Below are 21,218 nucleotides of genomic sequence, written 5' to 3' on the forward strand. Positions count from 1 at the left end.
AGTAGAGTTACCTTAAATTATACAAATACTAGGGGTGGGAAAATCGCATTGAAAATTGAATATCAGGATTTTTTGCTTCACAATTTTAAAATAATTTTTTTTGTTAAAAAATTTATTTTTTCCTCCAATAAAAATAATTCATTATAAAATTTTTGTTATTAATTTATTTTTTAAAATCTTTTTACTTGTCTTTTTGGGCATTATAGCAGCAGAATGATGGTCTGGCTTTTTGTGTTGGTTTTTTTCGTCATTAAAATCAAGAAAAATGATGAGCAAAAAAAGTTTTGCCTTTTTTCTTTTTTGGTTTTTAATCTCCAGAAATCAGTAATATTAAGGAATCACGAGAATCCCAATTTAAATCGCACCCAAAAATCAAATCAAATCAGGACAAAATCACATCGTTACAGCCCTAACAAATACCAACAAGACAAGTCCATTACATACACAATGTGTGAGATATACAATTTATGAACTTACATTTCTCTAAAACAACTGATAAATTATCTTTTTAAATAGAAAAAAGAATTATAATTTTTAAAAACTAATTTCTGAGTTTATTCCACAGTTGAACACCCAAAAAGACGAGCATCTTTGTTTCTTTGGAACAATACATTTACAACAGTTTCTTTGCTCAGTGTTTTTCCACCACTGTGCCGATCGTCAGGTGTGCCCTGAGAAATGATCCAATTTCACCCGAATGGTCTAAAAAGCAGCTCTGTTCATCCAGAGCCCAGGTGAAAGATAATAAAATTCCTTTTTCTTGTGTGTATCTTGTTTCTATTGAAGGCCACTTTGACAAGATGGACTTTATATTAATATTATTAACAAAAAACAAAATTTTGGTTTGTGGTATGTCTTGTGACTTTTTAGTAAAAGAAGTGTGCCTTAGCTTAAAAAAGGTTGAAAAACACTGGTCTGTAGTATCAACAGCTTGCTTTAGATCAATAAACATACCTATTGAAATGTCCTTTTTATCCAAAGCAGAACTGACCTCCTCAAGCATATTCATGTTGTTGTCCGGTTTTCACAACATCATATTGTTCTTAACAAAACAACTTTTTTTTTTAAAACAAGGTACCTAATTTTCTTTATCTTTTTCTTTATAGCCAGTTTAATGGACAAAACTTTTCAAAGTGCTTTACATCTCACATTAAAAGCAAAGAAGGATAAAAGACAATTGTAACAACAATCACTACAGAATCATAAATAAAATGAAAATAATTAGGAGCAATATTAGATGAAAGTTTTCTGCAGATTTCATGCATAGAATTTCATGAGGAAAGAAATGTTTGTAGCCTGAATGCTAAAGTGTCAACGTTTGGGCACATTCACATCAGACTTTTTGATTAGAATCCGAATTGGTTTGCTGACAAAGTCGTTTCATTTGGGGAAATGTTGATCCAACAAACAAATTCTGATTCGGATCAAAGAAGTGGGCTCAGTCCGTCTACAAACGGAGGTCTCGACCCGTTTCAAGCAGACTACAGAAAAAGTCCCTTCCTGCATGTGGCGTAGCATTGCATTGTGGGTAAATCCACAGCGATGGTGTTAAGGGTCCTCTGCCTCGTCTGGTGTTCATACTGCGTCCATTGTTGCAGTGGATTTCTGCAGGATACTTGCATAAGACACAATAAAAACCCAAAACAGCCATAGTTTGGTCTCCATGTTTAACTGGCAGGTGGAGGAAACAGAGTTTTCTTCTTCACGCCGGTCTGGTCCTCTCTTCTGCTAAATACTAGTGCAGCACCCCCTCTGGTGGGAATGGGGAGATATTATTCTAATGGTTTGACTGGTTTGACCAAAGGGCAGCGGGAATGTCTCGGTCCGCATGGATCAATTCTTTTATTTGTTTTTAAATGTCAACATGGCCTCGTCCCACAGTATCTGTTTGACCTGCTTCAGACTTACACCCCTTCTCGCTCTCTGAGGTCGGCAGATCGCTTCCTACTGGTTGTCCCAAAAACCAAGCTGAAATCCAGGGGGGACCGCTCCAGACGGGGTCTCTTTCTGCTTTTAAATCTGCTCTTAAGAGTCACTTTTTTTCACTGGCTTTTAACACTGCTTGAGCTGCTGACTCCTTTTTAATGTTTCTTTTTTCTTTTGATATATTGTGTGTTAAAGTGACTAATATTTTTATTGTTTTTATTTTATTTTAGTTCTATTATATTACGTATGTTGTTGAGCTTGGGATTGTGTATAGCGCTTTGGTCAACTGTGTTGTTTTAAAGCGCTCTATAAATAAAGTTCGAATTGGAATTAGATACACCACCCTGTGACTGACTGGAAACCAGTGTAAAGATTTTAAAACTGGTGTGATGTGTTCAGTCCTGGTTAAAGCTCTTGCAGCAGCATCTGCACATGTTTAATGCTCTTTCTTGTTAAGAGACTGTTCCAGTAATCCAGTCTCCTGAAGGCGAATGCATAGAGGAGTTTCTCCTGGCCTTACTGGGAAACTAACCTTTCCATTCTGTTTATATTTCTGAGTTTAACGGGGACAAAAGCATGAAAGGTCACTTCATAGAATCATGCAAAGTAAATGCCATGCAGGTTTCTAGCCAGGGCTAATGTTCAACCTCTGTCCCTGGTTAGACTTTCAAAGTAAAAAACTCATCATTAAAACCGTATTCAGTTAAATATACTTAAACTATGATAAAGTCGGGCAATCATTTGACAGTTTACAATAAAACATGAGATATCAAACACAGGAAGCAGCTAAAGGAGTGCACACAGCGGACTACAGTTACGTAAACACATTTGGTTCCTGTAAAGCTGACTGTGTTTTTAGATATGGGGTTAAAAAAAATAGTATATTCTCATCCATAGTTGTACTGGTAGCTTATTTTCACCTTTGCATTGAGCCAAGCTAACTATTCTTAGCTGTTTTTACGTGTTTTTATGCAATAATACGATTGCATTTTTAACCTTTTCACCAAATGTTTTCTCTGAAATGGATGAAATAACAAGTGATCATGCTAACCAGAGATGAGAAACCTGAGTTAGTTGCTTTAAATCCTTTTCTATAGCTGCTCTGCATGAAAATGCAAGAATGAGGTGAGCTACACCGACAGACGGAGATGGCTCTCCCCTTCTCCTCCAGCAGAGATGAGGCACTTAGTGCTCTCATGAATAATGTCTGCACTCTGGGGAACTTTCCTCTCAGCAACCCCACCCGTACTCACATGGCTAAAAAACATTCACGCAAGCTTCTCATTAGCTAGTCTACACAGATACTACAAGCCATGGTCATATCCGGAGAACAACAATCAATGTTTCAATCTAGTTTACGACTAAATGCTGTTAGAAAGCATTAGCGGAGCATTAAGAGTGCTCAGAGGACATGATGCGCTGTTAATGGCCAGACTAAACTCTGAGAGTTCACAAACCAGACTGGAAGAAAACACTGTGTCTGAGACCATGAGTGTCTCTGTGTGTTGTAATATAGGCAGACAGGGATATGTGCTTGTCTGTGTGTGTGTGTGTGTGTTTGTGTTTGTGTGTGGCTAGGTAGCACAAATCAATCCCCAGTGACTGTCCTTTGCAGGAAATCGAAGGGAAATTCAAGCCACAGTGATTGCTGTGAAGCCGTTTGGGTTGGCTGCTCTTGAAGTTAAACAAACACTTTCCTGCCTTATAATTTTCTCCATTCTCTTCAGCTTTCCTCCTTGCATTTATCCTTCAGTAATCAGTTCAGCACTTATTGTTTCCAGTTTCACTCGTGTGCAACAAAAGAAATGTTCCTCTGTCACAATCATGTAAAGGTTCCACTACAGTCACCAAGTCAGACACATATTTGGAAAGTACACTGTATTCACACTACTGGACTTGGTGGAAAGAGTTTAACAGGTCAGAAAACCAATAAACATCATGACCGGACCAGCTAAATCCATAACAATACTATGGTTCCCCTAGCTAATACCCAACTAGAAATTCAATTCAATTCTGGTCTTTAAAATCAGACACATTAACCCCAAGTGATTTGGGAATTAGTTTGAACAGCATTCCAGCTTCATTGCAGCAAGAAAGCCTGGTTTTAACATTTAAGTCGAAGTCACAGGGCCTGTGTAAGTGTGACCAAACGTTTGTGGTGGTGTAGTCAGAGTCGTAGATGTAGTTCTCAGCTGCATTTCACTAGTTTCTATATTTCAAGTTTACTTTAAGTTCAAGTCTGCATAATTATTTAAAGTTGGAATTGATAATCATTTTAACAGTTTTTTAAATGATATTTCTGTTTTCTTGCTTTCTTGTTTTAATTTTAAATTATGCTTCTTATTTTCTGATGTTTTATTGTTTCTTTAAAGCACTTTGAAGCCCCCTGTTGCTGAATTGTGCTGTATAAATAAACTTGCCTTGCCTAGATGAGCAAAAAAAACCAAAAAACATCTCAAACAACTCTGGGCCTTCAAACGCAACCTGTAACATGATTACAAGTCATAACCAACCATATACTTCATAGGCTTTATGATCCCGGACAAGCTCCAATCTGTTATCACCTTAGTTCAGAAACGCTGAACGGTATAGCTAAGGCTCTGATTACACCACAACCTTTCAACACAAGACACAAACACTTTTCCTTTGTGTATTTAAAAAAGATGACATTTGCACAACAGCGGAGTAAAAGCTCTCTCCATGCAGGGCAGGGGTGCCCAAAGTGGGTCCTCGAGGCCTGCTGTCCTGCAGGTTTTCCATGTATTGTTCCAACCATAGACTGTATATAAAAAGATGGGCGGAGCCTCCGTGACGTCACCCGTAGGTTTCTGAAGAGCTTAATTGAAGCTCGGTGGGCGGTTCCTACCGTCGCCATGTTGGCAGCGTCATGCGCATTGTCTCGCCCGGAAAATACAAATATGGGCAAAGAGGTGGAGCTGAGAGGGGGGCTGTGAGCGTCATGGTGGATGATTGACATCGAGCGAACTCCAAGCTTTCTGTAGCTAAGAGCTAACCGAGCTAACCCGGCGATAACGAGAGCTAACCAGCTAACGGAGGTAAGCGGGCTAAAGCTAAGTCACGTTGTTAACCGGCTAAAAACCGTGGTTGTTCTACGTTCTTCTGACTTGAAGCGGGATATCGGTACTTGTCAATCAAAAGGACACGCCCCTAAATTTGCTGAATTTCGAGATTAAATTACTTTAAAACGAGCAAGTTAGAAAAAAAATTCACTCCCCCCACAGTTGTCATGAAGGTAAACCTGACCTATTAAACCTAAAATGTTTTGTACCAGGCTGTAAACATGTTTATTTCTGCTGTGAAGTTGGCCTTTTTAACATGGGAGTCTATGGCGATTTGCTCTGTTTTGCAGCCCCTAGCGGATGAAGGGGGAACTGCCGTTTTATGCCATTCCGCATAGGCTTCCCTTTTAACCACCGGAGGTTGCCACTTGGTTCCAACACACCTGGATTCCTTTAAATGGATCCAAAAGCCAATGAAGTTCTGCAAAATGATTAGTTTGAGTCAGGTGTGTTGGAGAAGGGATACTTGGAAAACCTGCAGGATTGTGGCCCTCGAGGACCGGAGCTGGACACCCCTAGTGCAGGGGAAATGGGACCAGAAACGATGTAGTGCACATGCCAGGCTTCCAATAGGCAACGACACATCTAGGTGTGGACCGCATCCTCATAAGACTGGAAAACACAGCAGAAGGATGGCTCCCCAACCACGCCTGTCCCACTAGCAGCTTGCCCATTGCTGTTTCCATCAACAAACCAAACAAATTACAAAGCTGCAGCAGTCTTTTATCTAAACTGCATTTCTTAATTTCTGCTTGTGCATATTAGAAGTAAGATGAGCACACTCAGATCCCAGTGTTAGATGTTGCTGTAATAATTTAGTCATGTTTCTATTTTTTTTCCATTTCTGCAAGACGACCTCATTGCTAATGATAACGAGCTCTAAGAGAAGAGGCTCTTATTGCCTTCATACTTACACACATGCACGGCCAAAGATACACATGAACACACACACAGGTGAACATGAGCAAAAATTACCATGAGTGGATATGCAGATGGTGCACATAATGGTCTGCTGCCTGTCACTGCCACTTAACACCAGCTAAAAGCTAACAAAAAATAGCCTCCCCCTCCTCCCCTGTCAAATCCATTTTCTTAACACCCAACCTTGCAGTTCTTTCTCAGATAAGGTGAGATGTGACGCCATTTACACCATCCTTTAACAGCTTTTTCCGTGTTAATTGTAAATGGAAATGCTGGAAATGATGAAAAAAAAAGTAGGCTGAGTCAATGCTTATCTAACACACAGTATGACACAAAAGCATATGGATGCAGGCTGACATGAGCTCGTATGCTGGCATGGTGTTAATGCCAGTTCCCCGTAAGCTCTGTTCCCTCCTGCACGTCAAACCGTGAGTTTGATGGGCATCCTGCTCCATAACCCGAAGCGTTCTGAAGACTCACGTTGGCTTTTCTAAATCCAATCTGCTGCACTTGGACAGATATTTGTGAAATGGACATTTTTCATGTCAGTGTTATGCAACATAAACCTTCTCGCAGTACTTATAGGCTTGCCAGTTGTCTGGCTTTGTAGTTCCCCGTGATCTGCTGCGACAATGCAGTGTGTGTGATGCGTAAACAGGAAGTCATGCTAATGAGATGTAAAAAAGAGCAAGAGATGCTGCAAAATTCATGAGGCTACAGGGAGTTACATAAGAAGACAATACTTGCCAAAAAATGGTTTCTTTTTTTAAATCTGGTGTATTTTTTTTTTTTACGTGGCTTCAAAACGTAAACTTTGCACTGGGTGCAGAAAAACAATTAATATCTAAGCAAGTTGCATCGAGCTCCCACAAGCTTGAAGGCCTGATTCCACGTGAATCATTTGCCTTTGAGACTGAGAGAAAGCAAAAAATAATTTAAAAAAAACAAACAAAAAACATTAAGGATTAAAAAAGAAGCATTTGAGCTAATGAGCTCTTGTTTTGTTCACACTTCATGTTGGGAGGATTCTGCCTGCACTGAGGTAGCTCAAACCTGCACACTAACAATGATCCCTTCACTGTAAATACTGGAAAATCTCTCCTCCGTCCATTTTTACTTTACTTTTCACTCAATCTGAATGAAATCATAAATGGCCAGTGCAAGTGAAGAAGAGCTGATAAATTCCAGGATGATATATGTTAAGGGACGATAAAACCTGCTGTTTATGACTCAGTTGTTTTGTTCAATAACTCAAGCTCATCCAGAAATTAGCTGTTTTGGCTTTTTGCCTTATTTTAGATTTTTTAGGTTTTCAGGTTTTCACGTTTGGAAAACCTTTCCAGTCCAGGTTTTCCAAGCGTCGCTGCTGGAACACAGCTGACTCAGACTCAGACAAGCTCTGTGCATGTCTACTAAATGCACATTGATCTGAATCAGGTGGAAAGCCTGCAGGACACGAGGCCTCGAGGACCACAACTAAAGGATCCCTGGTGGAGATAATGGTTTTTTTTTAGCACCATCATGGCTGGAAATTCTGCTTTGACCTGCTGGCAAAGATGTTTTAAATAAATATTTCAGCCCACAAAGAGCTGACTATGTTCCAGGGTGGTTTACAGATAAACAAGCTGAAGCTGGTGACTGCTCATATGCAGCCTCCATCTATGTGACACAACTAACATTTTATATGCTTGTTATTGAAGGTGGTTTATTTATGTTTTACTAAAGTGCTTGCAGGCAGGTATCAAATCAGTCGGGGACCCCTATATTCACAGTTCTTGATTCCCACTTTCCTGTCTACATAAAGAAGACATTGCAATTTAGGATGCATGGATACCGATTTCAGTATCGGCTCAATACCAAGCGTGTGTACTCGTATTTGGCATAAATGAAAGCGTACCGATACCACAACCGATACCCGATACCACACTAGTCAAGCCAGCGCAGATGTGTTTGATGACATGCTTCGAACATGTTTTAAAAGAAATAAACGCCTTGACATTTTTTGTTACACTAAAAGCGAGATCTTTGTTTCAAAACCACACATTTCTAGTTGTTTTCAGGTAAAATGTGCAAAATCAAAATAAAACTTGTTGAAATAGTTCGATCTGTAATGTTATTATAGTTGTATTGGTGAGGTAACTTCAGAAAGGATGGGTCATTTATTACAACCTAATGAAATCTTACACAGTTATAACAGCAGTAATAACCAGAGTCACCATAATGTTCACATAAACAGATTTGGTATCGGCAAATATCGGTATTGGATCAGAACTCCCAAAAAGAGGATTGATGCATCCCTAATTACAATGAACAGATTCTGCACTGAAACCCCTGCAACACTGTTAAGGTGTGAACAATCCTTTCAGTCCAACATGCAGACAGCAACGCAAAAATAGCTGGAAAAATGAACCCAAAGCAAACAAATACAAATAGTTGGGTTAAACGGAACTTGTACTGACTCAACTTAAGGACTGCGTCATTTCTGGAGTGCAAATTAAGAAGATGCATGATATCAAAGAAAAAAAATCCAGCTGTGTGTGTGTGTGTGTGTGTGTGTGTGTGTGTGTGCGTGCGCTACTCACCTTCGCAGGAGAGGCCATGAGATGTGACCCCAGACAAGCTATCTTTACAGACGTTGCAGAAGGTGGGCCGTGCGTGAGAGCAGGCGTACCAGTTGTGCATCCCTGAGAAATGTTCCACATTAAACTGTGCCGTCTGGCAAAGAAGAGGTTAAAAGAGGTTGGCAGCAACAGAATGACAGTCACAGGAAAGCAAACACAATATTACTTCATGATAAAAAATATAAAAAACACACTTCATTTTTGTAACTGGTTTTGTGATTAAATGGTTCACATGATAATACAATTTATGGCTAATTTGGTTTCTAAACTGATACCAGACTCAGTTCATTCATTCCTTGCATACAAGCTTTCTCTTTTTTAACTCCTGACAAAAACATCGAATCGCCGCAGCTGGAAGACGTTCATTCAACTGGACCTGAAAGGGAATTTCCAATTAGAACAGGTTTAATATCGGGTAAATCGAGATTAGACTCGAGAGTCGCTGTCGTGGAAGCTTTTAATAAAAACAGTGCTTCACTAATCAATCGTTTTTTATAAAAACTATCCAGCGAGATGGCGTTTATTTAATCTACACTATGACGTCATTATGAAGTGTCGTGTCAGCAGGTGGGCGTGTCGCAACTAATGGCAAGTCAACCGTGTAAAAAACAGAAAAATATCTGTGTTTTAAAACTTTCCTGGGGGGGGGGAAACGCTCGCTGTGAGGATTAGCTAGAGGAGGAGTTTTCCTTTGTCCAACACAGGAATGTGCACAGATGAACAATCAGGATCTCCTCATCATTTCTGAGGCGTTTTACGGCTTGAAAGGTCGTTTCACCTTCAGCTTCTACCGCTCGATGTGCCTGCTCCATGCCTCCATGCTTCTTTCCTGTCTCTCCTGAAACAAGCATGAGCCCAGGAGAGTCTTCTGGATGGTTGGGGGATGTTCAGTCACTGATGCGAGCGAGAGAAGCCAAACTTAGCAATGGCGTACTGTTGTTTTTTCCTGTTTCAGGTGTGTTGACGTGACTTTTGTCTCCTGACGTTTCTACGTCTTCACTGGTCCACCTGTACGTTTCCCTCTTAAACCGTCCCATTTGGTTTGTACTTGATCCAGATTTCCGACGCGGGCGACTTGGAACAACCGACATCTTTTCCACGCTTGAAGTAGAATTATCACCATGAAGGAGTTTTATAATTCCTCTCCGCTGCCCTTGCTGGGATCATATTCCCTCGAGCGCTGCAAGCTGCAGATTCATTTGCATATTCAGAATTCTCCAGGTGTTTGTTTTAGAAATCAGAATAACAAAGTCTTCTACATTTTTGGTCTTACTTTCACTTTATCAGAAAAAATGTTCCACTGATGGTACAGAAAGTCCAAAGTACTAAAGAAATTGTTTTGTTTCTCATCTTATTTTATTTTATTTTTTTAAATGAAAACAATCTAATAACGATGCCGCTGATGTGGCGGTGATTTCATCACTACACCTGAGAAACGACCTCATATACGATAAGCCCGTTATTAATGCAACTGAACTCTGTGGTTTTGGACGTTCTTTCATCTGAGCGTATGGACGCAGTGGAGACCAACCCGGCGTGGGCGTTGCGTCTGCAGCAGTCGACGCAGACCCCAACACAGTTTGTGTTTCGTAAGTGGAACAGTAACAGGTGCTTACAAAGTGGGTCACCGGCGTTCTCGCAGCGCGTCTCCCAGTAATGAAACGCCGTCTTGTAGAGATCTTAGCCGGGGTGTGTTTACGCGCGTGCATGTGTGTGTACTCTGGTGTGCGAGCTCTGGGGTTGCTGCTGCACTGCAGTGCAGTAAAGGGGGTGAGGGATGGGGTCTTATATAAGATTTCCCTCTCAAATCAGAGACATTAAAATTCAGCGCTGCTTTCCGCCTGCGCTCCTCTTGGTCCCCCCCCCCCCCCCCCACCTCTCCTCCTGTGAGCTCGCCACAACCCGTCGCTGTCAACACTCAGCCCAGAGCTCACATCTTCAGTGACAGCGGGACGCTCCACATGGGAGAGGTTGATTTTTTATTCTTTAGGTGGAAAATAAATCCCACAGAGGTCTGCTGGTGTCTGTTGCTCTGGTTTCTAACAAACGTCCCGAATGATGAAGGCGAGCGTTAAAAGGGATGTCTGCAGCCCAGAAGGCACACAGAGTGAAAGCCTTAGACTGTTGCAGTCAGCTTAGTGCGGTTAATCATTACTGTGAGTGTTTTCTGTGCCCACATAGTTGTGCACCTGTGACTACATGCGGCTCTTTGCACTTTATTTGCAAATCAATGCAGAAACTTCCAACAAGCTCTCGCTTTGACCGCAAGCTGATCTTTCACAGCGTTCACTCAACACGAAAGTCATTTTCACTGGAAGCGGATACGCCTAATCTTACATCTATTGTTGCTGCAGCACTTTCTCCAAACACTCCCTCCTCTTATCCTCTGTTTCTTCTCCCGTCCACGCTGCACACACGCAAACACTCACAGTAAAGTCACACACATCCGTCAGCGTGCAGGTCTGGGAAGCGCTTACCTCGTAGTGCTCTCTGGACTGGACGGACTTGAGCGAACTGATCCAGTCCTCCATCTCTTTCCTGTTCTCGGCGCAGAGGATGAGCCTACGGAACGGTGTGATCACCTGGAGGGGAGAGGCAGGGAAGCGGTGAGGAAGTGAACACAGATGCCCGGGCTGAAAAGCGAGAGATGTTTCCAGCGCTTCCCTCCTCCTGCAAGCAGTGCCTCTGAGCAGCCAGAGCGATCAAGTCGGTCTTTAAAGCAGAGAAAGGATGAGAAGCCCCCTCCTCCCTTCTTGTCTCCCACCCTCTCATTAACTCTAGCTCACTCACACCTTTTTAAGTTGGATGCTTCCTTCGCTTCAGCATCCTTTCCCCCAACCCCTCTCTTTCTGCCTCCTTTGAGGCAGATATGTGCTGACAGGCGAAGAAGAGCTTCTCTCCCCTTTTGCCTCCCCTTCTCATGTATGTGTGTGTGTTGGTGTGTTTAAAGGACAGTCCCTGTAGACATACAGCACCCTTTCAACACCCCATCACTTATTTATGCTCCCACATCTCTTCTTTCTAACTCATGTTATCTCTGCTCACGGTGAGAGACAGAATAGAGGCAAACACACACGATGCAACATCACACTAATAAATAAACCTTCCCTCGCAGTGATCCTGATGTTTCTCACCCTCTATGATTAATTACAAGTCGATTGACATGAAACAAACCTTCTCTGCACTACGGCTAGTTAGAGTGATTTAGGAGGAGAGCCTGAAAGAGTACATGACATTACTGGAAAGAACTGGATCCATTTTGTCTGGAAGTCATTAGAGGGCAAAATAAATGTCAGAAGCTGAAATACTGCCAGAATGTGGAGCCTGAAATAAGCTAAAAGGATTGCAGACCATGAAAACACTTAAATTGATCTGAATTTAGCTTAAAACCATCTCTGAGAAGGCTACAGAACATAAATATCTCCACCTTCAACGCATTAAGACTTGGTGCTGTGGTGGAAACCAGTAAAAAAGACAAAACACAAACTGTCTTTCTCTCACGTTTAAGTGTTAGCACATGGACTAAAAATGCACCGAGATGAGTCTCCACAGTCTCCACTGAGCAGGAATGAGCAGGAACTGTTGCATTATCTCCTCGTGTCAGACTTTAATAGATCAGGATGGGTGTGTGCGCTGCATCCGCCTCCACCTCCACACAAAAGAGGAACTAACTGGTCTCAGACCACTGCTTGATAAGACCTTTGCCCCAACAAACGTACACTCAACAAACGTCACTTTATTAGGTTCTTATTAGCATTTCACAAACTGCTGTGATTGGTCAGAATGCCATTTTGATGTTTCCAGAAGTTTTGGGTCTGGATCATAGGTGTCAAACTCTGGCCTACGGGCCGCTTTTGGCCTGCAGTGTAATGACATTTGGCCCACCAGGCAATACCAAGCGACTACTAGAGCTGGCCTGCTGGTGTTATACAGCACAGGTACTGCTGATATCACAGACCCCAGAACCCCTGGTGGTTTGGTGCATCTGTCAGCACAGGACCTCCTTCTGATGGAAACTTCCAGCAGGTTGATGCACCATGTCACAAAGCTCACATCTTCTCCAGCTGCTTTCTGCAACGTGACGACGAGTTCAGCGCCACCGGATGTCGAGGCTTTAAGCTCTTGTAAGACTGAACATTTGTGTAAGAAGGAAGTCCATCACTTCGTAACAGTGCAGTTGGCAGAATTTGCACCCGTTTGCGAGTCGATGAGCCTTTTTTTGGTGTCGCACACAGTTTGTTTTGTTTCTCCCACAGAGCGCTCCCTGATTTTCCAACACACCATTTCAGACTGATTCTTCTCCATAATTTGAAGCTGTGCAGTGGAGCCGCTGTGGAGGTCCATTCTTTTCTTGAATTACACCCACTTTGGCAATAATTGGATAAATGTGTTACAGTGAAGTCCACGCATCCTGCGGCGTAAACACACAAAAGCATACGCACACACACATTTATCATCAGCCAAAGGAACGCTGAGTGAAACTGAAAAAAATATCTAAATAAACGGCATCTCTGCGATCACGGACCGGTTTTAAAAAAGCAGCACCTGAGGCTCTTGCAAGGTTTGGAAAACAGGTACTCGCACTACTGTGTACACAAGCGTGCGTGTTGCATGCAGGAGTGTTTGTGCACATTGGTGAGCTACATCTGCTCTCCTTTCTGCATGAAGGCTGCCGTTGCTAGCTAACCATCTGGTTTACAGCCACGTTGCTGCTAGACAAACGCTGCTAACCAGATCATTTTATTTAGAGAACATGACTGTGTTTGATCTTCGTGGAAGTTCAGTTACTTATTTATCTCTGATGCTATGCTTTACCAGGATGAGATCACTGTATGGTGTTTACGCTTGCATGATGAGAAAGCTGGTTTGCAGAAATGAGTAAATGAGTCATTTTCAGTGGAATTCTGTTCCACAGAAAGCAATCTGAAAACTGGAGGGTCTCATAGACGAGAATGGAGTTTATTACTTGTTCAGTGCGAATCAGGAACAGTCAGGTGTGGAAATATATGGAGATGAACAGGGTTACATGAAACGGGATGACGTGACCGGGCTAATATGGACTCTCCAGGTATCCAGTCTGGTACACGTCACATGAGCGTTACAGGAGCAGTTTATTATAAGTTCAGAATCATGGAGACAGCAAATACTGAATGATGGGATAAATATTCTGTTAGTGTTCAAAGCAAAACACGTTGCAGTTTCCCCATATGTGGATTCAGGGTCCAGTTCTGGGTCACTGAGAAGTAGGTCTGTTCGATTATGACAAAAATTATAATCACAATTATTTTGACTGAAACTGAGATCTGGATTATTTAACACGATTATCCAGTATTTATAAACAACGCTGCGTGTCGTGGTGTTCTAGACTCCGTGTTGTGCATTATAACCGTCTAATGGACGGTTCCGAGTTATTTAATCCGCTTTTACCGCTTATATAGGAACTATTTTATACGTTTTATGCCAAACAACCGCTGTCAGGCTGCAGCACGTTTCTCTCGTTCACCTGTTAAAAGACGGCTGATCTGAACCAGCTGGTTAACGTGTTGCTATGGTAACGCTCCGTAACGGAGGGATATTGCAGTGTTTAACTGGCCGAACTATGTATAGGAAAATAATGCAGCCAGTTGTCACTGACAATGGTATAAACTATGTTTAGGTGAACTTCCACAACCTACTGCAGTTATTCTACATTGACCTGCAGCGGAGCCGACTGAGACTGGCCGCCTGGGAGTGCTTTAGGACGGGAGAGGCTCCCGCTGCTCCTTCCTTACAGTAACTGCAGAACAATATGTGCCTTCAAGTCAGTTGCCAAAACACCAGAAAAGTCTCTAATAACTCCAGCAAAAGCTGCTAGATTTGTCGCTTTTAACAAAAAAAGTCTCCAGATTTAGCGAGAAAGTCGCCAAGTTGGCAACAGTGTCTGAATGAAAGCAAAGCGGCTGTGGGAGGAGTTTACAGCACAGCGCTGCAACGCCAGAGACGCTCGATTAGCAGCTGAAGAAAGCAGGAGAGGAAACTGCAGAGAGAAAAATAATCACACCCTTTTATTTTTATCATCGTTGGAATCCCAGATCGTACTGAGATTAAAATCTGATTAATCACCCAGTCCTTATGGGAAGCTGGAGCCTATTCCAGCATTTAATTCAGTTCAATTCAGCGTTATTTGTATCGCGCTACTTCACAACAATGTCACCTCAGGACACTTTACAGACACGTCGATTCAAGTCATTTAATAATAAACAGCCTAGTTAGAAGAGAAACCAGCAGCTTGCGTTGAATCGTGACTTGGATCCAATCCCCATCCTGAGCTGCAGGAGGCGACAGTGGGAAGGAAAAAACTCCCTTTTAACGGGAAGGCAAAACCTCCAGCAGAACCCAACTCAGAGCCTCCAGTTCTGCTTGCATTTGGGTCCTTACTTCTACCTTTTCCCACAACAAATCCAACTGATCAGTATTTAAACTAGTGCTTTGTGTTGACCGGGAGCCAGTAAAGTGCTGAGGGAACGGATGCAAACTGAGGGAAACATGGAAAAAGTGACTGAAACAGCAAAAGATTTTGAAAATGGCCAAATTTCATGAATCACGATGATGTAAAGTGCGAAAAGCAGCTCTGACCTTGGCAGAGGACATTTTTCTGAGGCTTTCTAATAAAGACAAATGGAAATGATTGTAATCAGGCAGTTAATTGTGTAATAATTGCAGCAGGCATGTCTCGGAGCCTTCTGTCCATATTCAGCAGTGATGAAATTTGGAAATTCTCCAACTTCTGCATGCACGGATTTTTCTTTTCAGCACATTTTTCTCAGAAATGATCAAATCTGACGACTGTTTTTTTTTACTTATTTAAAGCAAAGAAAACAATCCAGATTGTGTATCTGATTATTGTTGTGTTACCTTCTGTTTGTTTACAATAGGTCCCTTTGTTTATGGCTCATGAACAAACCCATCGATGGCTGTGAGAATGTTTCTGGGACAACCGCTGATAGACACTTTGGATAAAAGCTCAATTTGAACATTTTTTCCCTCAGTGAACAGAGTTATTGTTCACATCGTATCCACAAGAGGTCACATGTTATTGATCATAATTCTCCCTCCAAACAGGCTCTGATTGATAAAGAGGTTTCTTTAAAAGGGGCTTTTAAGAACTATGCAGGGCCATTTGAAATGTTTTGCTTCATTACATTAAAAAAAGTTGAGAAAAATAATAAAAGAAGATGGAAAATGACACGATGCATTATAATGTCATGTGTTTTCAAGCACTAATTCATCGTCATTTGTGTAATTAAATTTTGATGACATAAATCCTCCATCAAGCCGGTTTCTTTATTCTCTTTAAGTCGATTACGGAAAATCTATCAACCTGAATCTCATGAATCTCAGTGAAGACACGACCCGATGTCAAAGGATGTCAACAACAACAACAAAAAAGCTAAGAACTATTTCTCAGTTTGTTTCCTGTCACTGAAAAAATGTCTGTTCCTGTTGAACTCATGCAAAACTTTCAGCTGAATGGATCAATACAGGAGAGAGAATAAAGAAAAATGTGCAGCATCGTTCACACTTTGGTGCATCTGTGTGTTTTTGTGAGCGGGACTCCTCGCCCTCGCCCGATAATAAATCTAATCACATCAGCCTTATTGTTTTAAGTGGGGACGACGACTCCGTAGTTACTGTTCACATGGCTGTGTGTGTGTGTGTGTGTGTGTGTGTGTGTGTGTGTTCTGCAGTGCATGTGGAACTCCCAGCCAATCAGCCATTTAGAATTTATTCCGCATGTTCTTCTGGCTGCCTCTCTCTCCTCTCCCTCTCAGGACTCGTGTTTTTCTCAGCCGTTCATCACAATACATCTTCACTGCCCACCAGGGTTGGAGTGCACGCCGCCGTGCACGCCACCGTGCACTTGAGCCTCTGCGAGTGTCTACTCGCATGCGCACCAGCAAATTGATCCCTTCGGACATCGATCATCCAGTCTCTCTGCTGGTGTACCGTGACTGCCTGCGTATGTGTGTCGGAGTAGAGATAGGACTGGTTGCCAGGGGAAACAGGGAATGGCTGTTTCCAAAAATGTCTCTAGGCATCCCTCAAGTGCGGAAAACCTCTCTTGATGACTGACCTTTACGGATGAATACATCAGACAAGCGTGCAGTGAGTGAGGGACGGGCTAACGGTGCAGCATCCAGATGGATGATGAGGGCCAACGTTGGCCTCTTCGGCGCTTACACACAGACGGTTTGCTGCACAGACTGGCCATCTCTCAGCACAACACAAAAAGGAGGCGGAGAAGAACAATTCCAGCTGCTATAAATAATCATTTCCTTAAAGCGCGTAACCCATGAGTAAGCTCACAATGTGAATTTCCTCCAGACTTAAAGCGGAATCGAACAACCGAACCAAGCCAATGAGCAGGCGAGTCGGTGCGAAAGGCGGGCTTTCCCTGCAGAGTCTGTTACAAGTTTAGGGTTTGGGTTGGGCTGAGCGCTCCCTCACGTGGATCTCAAGGTGCTCCATCTACATGCTACAACAGCACACACACACACACACACACACACACACACACACACACACACACACACAAGTAGACTCCCCTTCAAAACACAAGTGAGAAAATATTGCCTAAACGGGTGGAAGGATCGCAAACAGACTGAAAGGATGGGCTGGTTGCTTGTTTTCCATGCACACATGGACACAAAGGCCGTTTAGATATCCAGTCATGACTAATTGATACACAAACACACATCTTTGTTGGGATTTTTCCCTTAAATTTGTAACAAATGAAAGACTTTGGACCCCCGTGAATCAGTCTACGCTGCCCTTAATGAACTCATTTATGATGATTACATAACAGTCTGGAGAAACTTGCTTGATTTCACTTAAAATCTTGCTGGCATGTCGAGGATGTCCCCCCCCACACACACACACACACACCACACCCCCACCCCTTGCTGTGTTAACACATGTGTGGTGCACATAATGCTGAGAAGTCATCTGCAGGGCGCCCACACGCATGTGCACCCAGCGTTAAGCATCTCGGCGGTGGCGTGACTCAATCTTATAAAAAACTGTTCAAGCAGCAAGCGACCTGCGTAGAGGAGGCTGGCAACATCGGTGTGTGTGTGTGTGTGTGCAGACAATCCTCCACGGCTGTTTCCAGATGAAGCCTGGTCTCTCTTAGGATAAAATGCATGTGTGTGTGTGTGTGCACACGCGCATCATCTGCAGGTGAAGTGTCATTCGGCGTGTCACATTACCTCTCCGTTTCACCGCTTCTTCCTGTCATTCTGTCCCATCTTCATTTCTCCTCCGTTTCCCCCCTTGTCCTGCGTCCTTCTCCCTCTTCTGTCTGGCTTCTACCCCTCTCCCCCCTCCACCCCCACCGAAGAGCATGTGTGCAGTCGGCTACGAAGTGACATCACGGCAGGATTTCCTCCTCAGCGCTGCCTTTCTGAAGCCGCTCCGCAGTCATTCCCATTATAAAAATAAATTCCACTTCACTCTTCTTCTTCTTCATACGTCCTTGACTCCATATTTTCTATTTTTGTCTTTCCTTAGGTCACTTCTCCCCCCCCCCCTCAACCCTTTTCCTTCTTCTTCTCCCCCCTCCCCCTCAGCGGGATGCTGATGCTCATGAGGGTATTTTTCTGAATTTATTTACATAACCAGGACAAATATGGCTCTTGAGATTTTTAAATCTTTTTCACATGAGCGTCCTGGCCAAGCTCAAGCAGCAGCGATACACGCCGCACATGCAGATAATATGTACACATCAGAAGCAGCGTATCAGATCACTGTCACCACATATGCTGCACACACACTTAATCTCATTTTTCATTATGGCAGACGTTAAGCCATACCACTCAGCGAAGCGTTTCAAGGCGTTACTAAAAAAAACAAAACAAAAAAAAACAGCCACGTGCTCTCCTCAGGGCACTGCTCCCCTTCCTCCTCCTCCTCCTCCCTGTTCCTTTTTATAGCAACATCCCTGGAGAGGAGAGACGTTTATAGAAAGCAGAGGGCACCACGAGCTCTTTCACTTTCTGTTTTTATCCTCATTGCTGTTTATCTTCACGTTAACTGCTGCCACCTCACACACACACACACAAGCATCCATTCACAACAGCACTGCTTGTTTTTCTTCCAGAGGATTTCCTGATGAGATGAATGTGACAAAAACATTGAGAGCTGTGATGAAATATGATCTGTATGTATAAAACTGAGGCTGAATGTGTCCGTTCAGGTGCATTTCATCCACCTGAACGGACACATTCAGGCACATTTCATCAAGTTCTCCGACATTCAGAACGTCAGGGTTTCTTATCGGAGCCGCTTGAAGTCCAGCCAAACGCAGTAGAGCTGGTCGGAGGAAAGGGAGGAAACTATGGTGGCAAGTTTCATCATGATGTCATGTGGTTCGGTGGAAATCATTTTGGTGTTTACAGATTTCACAAATTTTGCCACAATATGACGATAATTCATGCTGATTACCAGAGTCGCTTCCGCTCCCGTCAGATCGTAAAGAAGCAAAGAAAATATCACATTAGAAACAGATTTTTTGCCTTCAGTCTGAAATATGAATAAAAATAATCGTGGATTTTAACTGAAATAGTTGCGTTCTGCATGATGAAGTAAAAAAGAAAACAGAGTCAGAACTGCACATGAATGTGAACCAACCTGACAAACGAGGTTCTAAATAAAAACAAAACAACGTGGTTTTCAGGCCATAAATGAAGCTAATTATTTTGGTTATACATTTCCCATTAACACCATCTTACAACGTACCGTCCATCCACTGGATGCATGTTTACTGCCGTACCGCCTGAACCATGTGCAGCTGAGCCAAACTGAAATAAAGTGATGTGTTGAGGCAAAACCAGGAATTCAGATAGTTTGTGGGCATGCAGGCCGGAGTGTGTGTGCAAAAGCAAACACTGAGCTAAAGGAGCTGAGAAAATCCCACGTGGAACAGAGTCGAACGGGGCTTTCGAAGACGTTTCATAAAGTGTCACTTAAATGAGGAATCAAGGAGAATATTTCATCAAGATATTTAGATATTTTTCATTTCTTACTTAGAAGAATCTTTGATTTTTGTTAAAATATTCCATCAAGCTGAGCAGCGTGAATTTAAGCTTTTAAACACTGAGGTTCTCCAGTTATTGGTCTCCGAGACCAGACGGCGCTAATCTGTTCCAATAATTATACATGTAAATATGTAAATTGTATTGTCTTATAGTGTTTTTATTATTCCATTTTGTTTACATTACATAACATTGTATTATACTGTTTACATATATAAAATGATGACCATGAAACTTCTGACTCTTTTATTATAATGCACAGTAGAAAAAAACAAGCTTTTTAGTATGTTTATGCATCACCTGGTGAATTTCAATAATACTGATAGTAAATATGAATATACAACAAGATTTCTCTTGATGCCACCTTTCATTAGAGTCTCACTGATGACTGTATGTTGAAGTATTCTGGAGTTATAGCTTATTGACATTGGAATTATCCAAAGTGGCCATTTGGAGACTCCAAATGGCCAACTTGAGGAGTGCGTGAACATACTTACAATAAAGCCCTCATAGAATAATAATTTTGGCTGCTATTGTCACCAAATTTTAACTGGTAATAGGTAAGGCTTCATGCTACAGCTACATCTGATTTTCCAGTCCATATCTCCATCTCTCCATGTGCAGCATGTTGACAAAGTAGAAGAAAAATTCAGGCAAGGGAAAAAATCTGAAATTTCCTTGTGTTCCAACTTCAATAACTTTATGCTGGTTACAGTTACAATACATCTGGGTTCTGGGTAATATTTTAGAGTGTTATCTTTATAAAGAGACCATGCTTTTGAATGATATTCCAATAGGTTCAAGAACAGCAGAACGTAGACCTGACTCTGTCACGGTGCGTGGAGGTGTAGGGACCCAGGACAGAGATGCAGGAATAAGGTTTAATCCACAAACTGAACTGAATGGAATGGAAGACAGGACGGAGACATCACAGGTAACTACAGACAAAGAACCAGCTCTGAGAAAAGTATCTGGACCTGGTTTGTTATGTACCAACCAGATCCCTCAGGTCCTCCAGGTGTCATGATCTGGAGTTTTTGCTGTCTTTTTAGTTCTGGTTTCCTGTTTTATTTTGTAGTTTTCCTTGTTTGGGTCCCTTGTGTCTTGTTTCCTGTTTTACCTGCCGCCCTTTAGTTCACCTGGTTTCAGTTTAAACCACCTGCGTCTGGTTCTGTTTCTGTCTGTATTTATACCACTTGGTTTCCATTCTCAACACCGTCTGGTTATGGAGCCCATCAACTGGAGAACCTCAGTCTTTAGAAAGTTTAAATTTATGCTGCTCAGCATGATGGAATATTTAACAAAAGTCAAAGAAAAGAAAAAAAATCTAAATATCTTAACGAAATATTCTCCTTGATTCCTCATTTAAGTGACACTTAATCAAACGTCATTAAAGCCCCGTTTGAATCTGTTCCCCGTGGGATATCCTCAGCTCCAGCAGCTGCAACACCACCCGTAGATTTCTGAAGAGCTCATTGCGCGGGTCCTACCGTTGCCATCTTGGCAGCGTGATACGTGTTGTTTTCTCTCGGAAAATACAAAAATGGGAGTGGAGCTGAGAGAGGGGCTGTGAGTGTGTGGGTGGATGATTGACATTT

The 21,218-nt window shown here is 42.3% G+C and overlaps 1 protein-coding gene across 1 annotated transcript in view; it reads right to left on the reverse strand.

The window, feature by feature from the left end:
* Positions 1-21,218, reverse strand: part of dgkh (diacylglycerol kinase, eta) — a 93,649-nt gene that overhangs the window by 44,544 nt on the left and 27,887 nt on the right. The window contains exons 5-6 of the mRNA XM_079253701.1: positions 11,026-11,130; positions 8,510-8,642 (exon numbers count right to left, since the gene is read on the reverse strand). Of these exons, the coding sequence (XP_079109827.1) occupies positions 8,510-8,642; positions 11,026-11,130 (238 nt within the window). The remainder of the gene's footprint in view (positions 1-8,509; positions 8,643-11,025; positions 11,131-21,218) is intronic.

The sequence above is a fragment of the Telmatherina bonti genome (genome assembly GCF_933228915.1).
Source record: "Telmatherina bonti genome assembly, chromosome: 15".
NCBI lineage: Eukaryota > Metazoa > Chordata > Actinopteri > Atheriniformes > Telmatherinidae > Telmatherina > Telmatherina bonti.